Genomic DNA, 10,368 nt, shown 5'->3' on the forward strand with positions numbered 1-10,368 from the left:
TATCTTGACAATAATATTTATTAATTTATGTCAATTTTTTCTTTTTTATTTTATTAAAAAAAGATAATTAATGTAATTATTTAGCTTTTAACTACAGATATCAGTATTTCGGCTATTTATTAATTTCTTTTTCTATTATTTTATTAAAAAGTATTAATATAATTTATTGTGATTTGCCTAGAAATATCCACATATTTGGATGATTGTGATAAACCGCTTTCGCGAGGCGGTCGTGGATAACTCGGTCGGGATCCGGGGCTCGTGAAAGGGTATCGAGAGACGAACGATAGATGCGTTAGGTAAAATATAATTTATTGCGTTTAAATATATGTGTGTATACAGAGTGAGTGTGTGTGTGTAATTATTGTGTGTGTCAGTGTGTATGCGCTTGTATGTGAGTGAGTGATAAGCGAGCGAGTGCGTGTGCGAACGTGTAATATCTGCGTGGGATTTACAATGTATATCGCAAGTATGTGGGTGTGATCGTGTGTATGCAGCCAAACGCCCTCGCGTATGTGTGAATGTCGGAATGGTCTAGCGGCGGTCGCGTCGGTCGCTGTGCGTCCGAATTATATGCACGGATTCACGGATGCACGGTGCGGCAGGCGATTTCGGCGGATTCGCAAATATATCGATTACTTTGCGCGGATCTGGATTTCGGCAGGAGCCGCTAGCTACCGGGCGGTAATTTCGGTCGGGTCGGTGGGCGGTCCTTAAACGCGTCGGTATCGATCTGATTGCGTCGATCGATGTCGCGGCCGGTTAGATCCTCCCCTTTGAGCGGGACTTAGCGCGCCGTATTAATGGTGATTCCGATCGCGGTAATGGCGGTCGCGGAATTACTACAAGGTCGCGGATATCGCGGTATTGTTCCGTCGGGGATGATTTTCCCGTAGAATGCAGGAGTGCAACGGCCGACGGGAACACCCGTCAACGGCAGGGAACTCCCTACCGCTGGATAATTGCCGTTGCACGCAGGTGGACGGATGCGGGTGAGGTGTCGAGAACTCCCGACGGAGGCTGAGTACGCCCAACCCCGTTTTCCTCTTTTCGCAATAGATCGGAAGGATCGCTCGTGGAGATGCCGCAAACTCTCGGCGGAGGCTGGGTACTCCCAACCCCGTTTTCTCTCTCTTTGAGCGGTTATAGGATCGTAGCGGATTTCCAGGCGTCTTACAGACTCTGGCGGTTGCGGAAGATCTGGTCTCGAGATAGAAAATTGGCTCTTATTTATACCGCTTTCTCCGGCGGGTGCGCGTGCGTAATATGCCTGATTGTTTTAAGGCATATTGTTTCAAGTTGAACCGCCGCGCGCGGCTCGGGCGGTTTCGGGAACGGTCGGTACGGTTACCCGAGCGCGGCGACGATTCCCGGTAAACAACGCGTATTGACGGCGGTTATAAATTCGAACGTCTTATCAATCTTTAAAAATGGGCGCTCGGCGCCTCCGCATTATGCCCGACCGGTGTTTGTCGGGCGGCGGACTTCCGGCGGATCGACGGCCGGGTAACGGTGGAGGGATGCATCGTTACATGATGATTATCCAATTTTCTATTTATCACATTATGGAAACTTTCAACTGTATTATTTGTTCTAACTGGACACTTGTACACACTTAATTTTGAAGCTTTAGATAATCACATTTTTTCAAAATAATTCAAGAATTCCTTTAATTTCTCATTCGTCAGGATTTTTATCTTTACAAGTATTCCATAATATACGATAAGTTTGAGTAAAATATTGTTCTGGCAGCAATAGTATTGAGTAGGATAGATAGGCCGGTTTTGGATCAGTTTTGTGTGAGTGTGAGAGAGAGGGTATCGTTGGGGAGTAAGAGAGAGAGATAGTTTCGGAGCAGCTTGTGGGCGCCCGAGGGATGGAGAGCGAGCTGGGCGGGTTCGTGGGGGGGTAAGTAGGGTGAGAGGGGAAGCGCGGTCGGGGGGAAGCGGTGGGTACGAGTCGCCGAGAGCGCTCGAGAGATGGCGCTCGGGGGGTGGCGCGCCCGACTCGCGACCTCGACGCGACTCGCGCCCCTAGCGCGCGGTCCGTCGTCGCGATTCTTTAGGGGGGCGCTTCTAGCGCGCGATCCGCCGCTTCTAGCGCGCGATCCGCCGTCGCGATTCTTTAGGGGGCGCTTCTAGCGCGCGATCCGCCGTCGCGATTCTTTAGGGGGGCGCTTCTAGCGCGCGATCCGCCGCTTCTAGCGCGCGATCCGCCGTCGCGATTCTTTAGGGGGCGCTTCTAGCGCGCGATCCGCCGCTTCTAGCGCGCGATCCGCCGTCGCGATTCTTTAGGGGGCGCTTCTAGCGCGCGATCCGCCGCTTCTAGCGCGCGATCCGCCGCTTCTAGCGCGCGATCCGCCGTCGCGATTCTTTAGGGGGGCGCTTCTAGCGCGCGATCCGCGAGCGGGCGGCGGGCGCCCGGCGTCGAGGGGGCGGGGGATCGTCGGTGGGCGGTCGAGCGGACGGAGGGGCGTCCCTCGTCGCTCTCCTCCTCTCGAGGCGCGCGTTAGCGCGAGCGCGCTCGTCGCGTTTCGGGGCGAGTTTTTTTTCGTTTTCCGGCGACGTCGCGCGTCCGAGAGCGAGTATCCGGTTCGGTTAATCGGGGGCGCGTCCTCGCTATATTCCTCGTTATAAAAGGACGCCGCGATGATCTCGAGGTGTTAGTACGTTCGAGGATATTTCGCGGCGCGATGAAGCGCGCGCCGAGCGCTTTAACGAGATTAGCCGGAAGAGCGGTGAACGTTCGAATCGGAAATGTCGAGGATATACGGAATTTGGAGATACCGAATTGTTTGAAGAAAGAACTACGCGAACGTTATATAGAGGATCGTTTGTACTGTATAGAAGAGATCGATTTCACGGAAGAGTTCGTGCGAGAGGCGAGCGAGACGCGATTCGACGAACCTTTCGCGAATGTCGGAGCCGATGGCTATTTGCTCTATCGCAATTGGAGACAGCGATACGGAATTCCGAAATTTTCGTGGGAGGTGAATCACGTCGTGCATTGTTTCTTTAAGTTCGGTTGCCGATTCGAGAACGGAAAGTATTTCGAGGAGAACGAGAGATATTGCGCGTATTGCGCGCGTAGCTCGAGTTTCGAGAAGAGCGTATCGACGCACGTGACGAAAACGGTGTATAGCGAGATGGTGCCCGCTTGCGATCTCGTCGACGAGGTTTTCGACGTGTCGAATAATTGGTGCGCCGGCTGCGAGACGAGAGCTTTGTTCTACATCGAGAATTACGACGAGGAGGAGACGTGGTTTATTTGTAAAAAATCTTGGCGTTCGTTAGACGACGAGTGACGAGATGGAGGCGCGCGATCTTCTCGATAGCGCGCGGGACGTCGCGACGGGGAACGCGTATCGCGCGTGGGCGCGACGGTGCGACGAGTGTCTCGAGTCTCTGCGGGAGAGATGTCGAGGAGAGCGTCGAGGGAGATCGACCGGAGCGATCAATTCTCTTATCGCTCGGATCGTTCGATTAACGGGCGCGAGAGACAATCTGCGTCGACGTTTCGAACGCGTGGGAGGCGGCGTAGAGGAACGCGAGGGATTCTCGTGGTCCGAGATCGAGACGGCTTTCTCTAGACGCGTTTTAACCGGCGCGGTTATTAATTTCGATTATATCGAACCTCGACGATTTCTCGAGGACGCTAGAGATACCGTGCTCGATCGAATACGCGATGTTATGAATGAATATAACGGTGTTAAGGTCAATACCGTATTTGTTGGCGAGTTCGTTTCGGGCGACAAGATCGATGTTAAGACTATTGTCACGAAGAATTATCCGCTTCTACCTCTTTCCGACTCGCGAGAGTGGTACGAGAAGCGAGTGGTCGACGCTACTCTAACCTCGTTGGAAGAATTTCAGGAGCGCGATAGCGGATGGGCGTTATCGCGAATATTCAATTTAACCGTGAACGTGAACAGATACAATCCTATGCACGCGGGATGTCGCGTTAAATTGCCGCGAGAGATCGCGTTGAAGAAAGCGGTGATAAACGTGCAATCTAATGACAATGCGTGTTTCGCATGGGCGGTGGTCGCCGCTCTGTATCCAGCTGAAAAAAACGTGGGTCGGGAATCTTCGTACCCGCATTACACGACGGTGCTGAATCTGAAGGGCGTTAAATTTCCTATGAGTTTGAACAAAATTACTAGATTCGAGCGTATTAACGACATATCTATTAATGTGTATACCGTTCGAGATAAAAAGGAGGGAAAAAACGGTTGTCGCGTTGTTCCTTTGCGTCTCACTGACGATAAAAAGAACAGACACGTTAATCTGTTGTATTTTGACGATATGACGCGACGAGATGACGCGACGCATTTCGCGTGGATTAAGAATTTGTCGCGACTCGTCGGCTCGCAACTCAGCGGTAGACGACATAAATCGCATATATGCGATCGGTGAGTACTAATTAAAAAAATCGTCGCGCGATGTTGATAATGCGCGAGATTTAAAATGTGCGTTATGTCGCAGGTGCATGCACTATTTTCGAACGAGCGATAAGTTATCGGCTCACAGCGTGGACTGCGGAAGGATGAACGAGTGCGCTATAGTCCTTCCTACCAAAGACGACAAATGGTTAGAGTTTCGTAACTATAGTAGAAAGGAGCGACTTCCATTCGTGGTGTACGCTGATCTCGAATGCGTGCTGAAGAAGAAAGAGGAGAGGAGAACGTCGAATACATCTATCGTTCAGCATCACGAAGTTTATAGCGCTGGATATTACGCGCGATGCGCGCTCGATGGCGTTAGCTCTACTTACAGAGCTTATCGCGGTGAAAATTGCGTATTGTGGTTCGTTAGAGAACTGCACGATCTAGCGCTTCGCGCGAAAACTGTTCTCGATATCGATGCTCCTATGACGAATCTTACATCGGATGAATGGGAGAGATTCGTAAACGCGACGCGCTGTAGCATATGCGAGAAACCGTTCGAATTGGGAGACGCTCGCGTGCGCGATCACTGTCATTTGACTGGACGGTACAGAGGTCCGGCTCATTCGAATTGTAATTTAAATTATAAGGATACTTACGTAATTCCCGTATTCTTTCACAATTTATCGGGTTACGACGCGCATTTTATCATTAAAGATGTAGCTAACGCTTTTCCCGGTAGCGTGGAAATATTGCCGATAACGAAAGAAACGTATATCTCTTTCACGAAAAACGTCGAAGATGCGTGGGACGAGGGATGGTTCGGAAAACGTTTGAAGTTGCGTTTCGTGGATTCTTTCAAATTTTTAAGCGCGAGTCTCGAGAAATTGGCGTCGTATCTAGACAAAAGCGAGGTGAGGATCGCGCGTTCGGAATTTTCCGATCTTAGCGACGCCGATTTCGAGCTTCTCGCGCGAAAGGGTGTATTTCCGTACGAGTATGTCGACGACGTAGATAAATTGTTAGAGACTCGTCTACCGCCGCGCGAGGCTTTTCACAGTTCGCTAACCGGTGACGCGATATCTGAGAACGATTACGCGCGCGCGATAAGAGTCTGGGAGCGATTTCGCGTCGAAACGTTAGGCGATTATAGCGATTTATATTTAAAGACCGACGTTCTTCTATTGGCCGATGTTTTCGAAAATTTTCGTGACGCGTGTATGAGAAGTTATAATTTAGATCCCGCGTATTATTACACGTTACCGGGATACACATGGGACGCTATGTTGAAGTATACGAGTGTGCGATTCGAATTATTAACCGACATTGATATGGTAATGTTCGTGGAGCGTGGAATACGCGGTGGGCTAAGTCAATGTTCTAACAGATACGCGCGCGCTAATAACAAATATTTACAGTCATACGATTCTTCGGAACCATCGTCGTATCTCATGTACTTCGATATAAATAATTTGTACGGATGGGCGATGTGTCAATCGTTGCCTTACGAAAATTTTCGATGGGTCGATAACGTTACGAGCGTTGATTTAATGTCCGTGACATCGGACTCGCCTATCGGTTATATTCTAGAGGTCGACCTTGCATATCCGTCCGACCTTCACGATTCTCACGCTGACTTGCCATTCTGCCCGACGCGCGATAAGCCGCCCGGAAAACGAGACGAGAAGCTTCTCGCCACACTGTACGATAAGAACCGTTACGTGATATATTATCGCAATTTGCAGCAATGCGTTCGACACGGATTACGCATTACGAAAATACACAGAATATTGCGATTCGCGCAATCTTCATGGTTGCGCAATCATTCGAATGTTCGACTCGTGACTCGATGGGACGGACGATACGGCGCGGAGGCGATGATCGCGAAGCCGAATTTTCACAGTAGAAGCGTTTTCGCGGAGGATCTCGTAGCTGTAGAATTGCGTAAACTCGAGATTAAGTTCAATAAACCAATTTATGTAGGTATGTGTATTCTCGATATATCTAAAATTCGTTTATACGAATTTCACTACGAGTACATGCTACCATTGTATCGAGATAAGTGTAAAATAATGTACACCGATACGGATAGTCTCATTTATCGCGTCGAGTGCGAGGACATATACGAGAATATGAAACGCGATATCGACAAGTTCGATACGAGCGATTACGCAATGGACAATGCGTATGGAATGCCTCTCGTTAATAAAAAAAATACCTGGTGCGATGAAGGATGAGAACGCTGGCGCGATTATGACCGAATTTATTGGACTTAGAGCGAAAATGTACGCGCTGCGAGTCGCCGGTAAAAGCGATACAAAAAGAATCAAGGGTGTTAAGAGCGGCGTTGTCGCGAGAACGATAACGTTTGACGATTACGCGCGCTGTCTTCGACAGGGGATCGAGATGAAGCGCGAGCAGTTTTGTATAAGATCCGAGTTACACGAGATGTATACAGTATCGGAATTGAAAATCGCGCTCAGTCCGCATGATGACAAACGATACACGATATCGGGAACTACGGATACGTTACCGTGGGGACATTATAAAATACCGTTGTAGGGAGCGAAAAAATATTATATAATGTTTCTTTTAAACATTTAAACTTTAGTTAGTAGTTTATTCAGTATAAACATATTTTATAAATAATATATTATCATTGTATTTTCGATATAATTCACGATTGCGTTGAAAAAACATCGATGGACGTTCTACGAATCGTTTCGAAGAACAAATTTGCGCGAATAATATAATTTGAATATAATTTGAATATAATTTATTATAATAGATTTTAATAAAATAATAAAAATTAATCGGTTTTATTTATTAGATTTTAATAAAAAATCGTGAAAATGTTCGATCGGTCTTATATATAATAGGTATTAAATATAAAATCTATTATAAATAAGACTGATCGTACATTTTCACGATCTTTCTATTATGCTCTCGAAAGTGTTTTATATAGAATAATGTGAAAAAGATGTTAATGCGAGTTTTAGCGTTATCATAGTGACGTAATAAAGAATGTATACAAAGCGCGAGAAAGAGTACGTATAAAGTTTGAAAGAGAGAACGCAGGATACGGCAGCCGCGTAGCGGTGCGAGAGAGAACTCGTATAGAACGCGAAAAAATGAACTTTTTGTATTTTTGCGATATAAAAGTCGTGGAAACCACCATTCTGTCCAAGTCTTGGCAAATCTCGACTCGATTTGACAAATTCGCATTCTACTTCATTAGCATCGAACATATATTATGCTACATGCTACATGCAAACGAGATAGAATGCGAGAATTTGTCATAAATCGAGTCGAGATTTGCCGCGAATTGGACAGATCGATGATTTCCATGACTCTTTATTATATTCTTGAAAGTGTTATATATAGAGTAACGCGAGAATAAAGCTACCGCGAGAATAAAGTTACCGCGAGATACGATGTTCGCTTAACAATGCGATGAAGAATATATATAAAATATAAAAAAGAGTCCGCATAAAGCGCAAAAGAGAGAACGCAGGATATGGCGGCCGCGTAGCGGCGCGAGAAAGAGTTTATATGGAGCGCAAGAGAGAACTCGTACAAAATTACGATTGTTTTATAATCATACGATTTAAAGATTAATAATGATAATTACTCTATAATCGATTATTTAAACAGTTAATCGATTTTTACAAGTTTTAATTTTAATTGTATTGTGTTATTATTTTTTTCTTTGTTTTATAATTATACGATTATTTTATTTTTTCTAAGATTTTCCTTGTTTTATAATTATACGATTATTTTAGTTTTAACATGTCTACAATTTCGTATAATATTATATAATATGTATAATATGTATAATATGTAGTTTTATTTAATAAAAATACATTTTTATCATAATACAGCTGTTTTATTTATCCAAGAATTGTGCGATTCGTCCATTCCTAACCATTTCACGTAAATCTTGTCACCCTTTCGACGCAGCACCTTTTCTACGAGATACACGTCGGGATCGCCAACGCGCGACAATTCGTGCTCGTAGAATCCTCCCGCGATCGGCTCGCCGCGCGAATCCTTTAATAGATACGTTACGGGATTAGTCCGTTGTATCTTAGTTATTCGAAAAATCTCTGTAGTCCAGTTGGGTGTGAAGCCTTTCTCGAAAATCGTTTTAAATTTACTGATGCGTACCGGATCGGCTACTTTAAATTTCGCCGGAGCCGCGATTTTTATATTGCTGTATACAGTATTTAAAAGTTTATCGGCAATTTTTGGAGTTACGTCGACAGGTCTCATATTTATAGTGCGATGTTTTCGCGTGTTATATTCTTCGACGAGTCGTGGTAACTCGTCGATCCACTTGTACGTTCCGTTTAGCGTGAAATACTTCCACATAAAATTTTTGAGCGTACGATTGAATCGTTCGACTATCGACGCTTTCATCACCGAATATGTCGAATAATGATTTACTTCGTGCTTCTTCGTAAAATTTCGCATATCGGCATTGTAAAATTCTTTTCCTTTATCGGTCTGTAGATTTTTTGGACACCTCTTAGAGTCTCGTATTATTTTAGATAACGCTCGAGTAACCTCATTTGCGCTTTTGCTCTTAAGCGGTATAGCCCATGCGTATTTGCTTAATACGTCGATAACGGTGAGTATGTAGTTGTGGCCTTTGTTGAGTCTCGCGTAAGGACGCATCTCGACCACATCCGCTTGCCATAGGTCGTCGTACCCGCGCACCGCAACGCGACGACGCGAGAAGTTTCTTCTCGCGGGAGCGTGCAATTCCTCGACTAGTTTTCGTTTTTTAACGCTCATAGTTCTTTTTTCTTTCTCTCGAGAATAACGTTGAATTGAATCTCTTTTTCGAGCGGTTCGCCGCTCCCGCTAATCTCTTTTTCGAGCGGTTCGCCGCTCCCGCTAATCTCTTTTTCGAGCGGTTCGCCGCTCTCGCTAATCTTTCTTTCGAGCGGTTCGCCGCTTCCGCTAATCTTTGCTAGTTCTTTCACTCTTCCCGATAGCTCGTCTGCGTCTCTCTTCAATCGTAACGTTGAATTTTCCAATTCTCGTATCTTCGTCTCGGATTTCACTGCGGAATTCGCCGCGATACGCGATTTTTGATTTAGTTCTTGTATTGTTTTACCTTGATTGAACATTATTTTACGATCGTTCGCGTTTCTCGTCGAGAACTCCGTCGCGTTGAGCGATATAGTTTTTTTCGCGACTTCGATTTGATCGCTTAAACCTTTGATTCGTTTATCTAAAACATCGATTCGTTTATCTAGAGCGTTAGCGCTCGTTTCTATTCTCGAAATGGAATTTTCCACAGCGTCTATTCGTTTACTCAGAACGTCATCGCGTGTTTTTATCTCGGAAACGAAACTCTCCGCGACGTCTATTCGTTTACCTAAAGCGCTATCGAGCTGAGCGAGTCTCGTGAATAGTAGAATGACGCCCTGTCCCGCTTCGTTCGCGTCTTTTCTTAATTGCGATGTGATTCCCTCGACGTAGCTTTTGCTTGTCGCATCGGCGTCCTCCTCAGGTTGAGCCAAGCGTTTTATTTTACGCTCTCTCGCGTCGTATTCAATGGAAGAGCTTAGACACAGCGCGTTATCGCGCACGTAACTTCGCAGAGACTCGATAGCCGGACGTAGTCTTCCGGTTCTCGCGTCGTAGCCTCGATTTTTTAAAGGCGAGCCAAATTTGCTCACGGACATCGCGAATTCCGCGTACGACTGCGACAGTCATCCACGCGACAGTTCGATTTATACGATCGCTCCTGTTTCGCGAAGCTCCTCGATTATCGATAGAATCTCGTTTTCGTGAGCGTTGTTGCCGGCTCGACGCGAAGCGTCTAATAATCGCAAACGATCCACTAATTCGTTTGGATCGTCCCAATGGACGTAATCGATTTTATTGTCCGTGACACGCATAGTCGACGATACGCGACCCGCGCCTGTTTTTTTCGCGCCGCTGTTATGAATAAGCGGAGCGATAATAAATTT

The 10,368-nt window shown here is 46.1% G+C and overlaps 2 protein-coding genes across 2 annotated transcripts; one reads left to right on the forward strand and one right to left on the reverse strand.

Annotated features, from left to right (window-relative positions):
- The first annotated feature begins 3,308 nt into the window (after positions 1 to 3,308).
- On the forward strand, positions 3,309 to 6,621 carry LOC138943437 (uncharacterized). The gene is made up of 3 exons (XM_070314291.1): positions 3,309 to 4,411; positions 4,485 to 5,405; positions 5,613 to 6,621. Exons 1-3 carry the CDS (start codon positions 3,309 to 3,311, stop codon positions 6,619 to 6,621), a joined length of 3,033 nt encoding a protein of 1,010 aa, XP_070170392.1.
- Positions 6,622 to 8,951: 2,330 nt separating this feature from the next.
- On the reverse strand, positions 8,952 to 10,080 carry LOC138943438 (tropomyosin-like). The gene is made up of 2 exons (XM_070314292.1): positions 9,276 to 10,080; positions 8,952 to 8,968 (listed from the first exon to the last, which is right to left on the reverse strand). Exons 1-2 carry the CDS (start codon positions 10,078 to 10,080, stop codon positions 8,952 to 8,954), a joined length of 822 nt encoding a protein of 273 aa, XP_070170393.1.
- Between the last annotated feature and the right edge of the window lie 288 nt (positions 10,081 to 10,368).

Source organism: Polyergus mexicanus, unplaced genomic scaffold, assembly GCF_030449975.1.
Source record: "Polyergus mexicanus isolate NDT 795.1 unplaced genomic scaffold, iyPolMexi1.0 SCAF_26, whole genome shotgun sequence".
Classification (NCBI taxonomy): domain Eukaryota; kingdom Metazoa; phylum Arthropoda; class Insecta; order Hymenoptera; family Formicidae; genus Polyergus; species Polyergus mexicanus.

Excerpts from the sequence above, each read along its gene's own strand:
- LOC138943437 (XM_070314291.1), top strand. The coding sequence starts at position 3,309 with ATGGAGGCGCGCGATCTTCTCGATAGCGCGCGGGACGTCGCGACGGGG. Across the intron at positions 4,412-4,484 it reads AAATCGCATATATGCGATCG|GTGCATGCACTATTTTCGAA; the intron begins GTGAGTACTAAT and ends GTTATGTCGCAG. Across the intron at positions 5,406-5,612 it reads GTCGACGACGTAGATAAATT|TTATAATTTAGATCCCGCGT; the intron begins GTTAGAGACTCG and ends GTGTATGAGAAG.
- LOC138943438 (XM_070314292.1), bottom strand. The coding sequence starts at position 10,080 with ATGTCCGTGAGCAAATTTGGCTCGCCTTTAAAAAATCGAGGCTACGAC.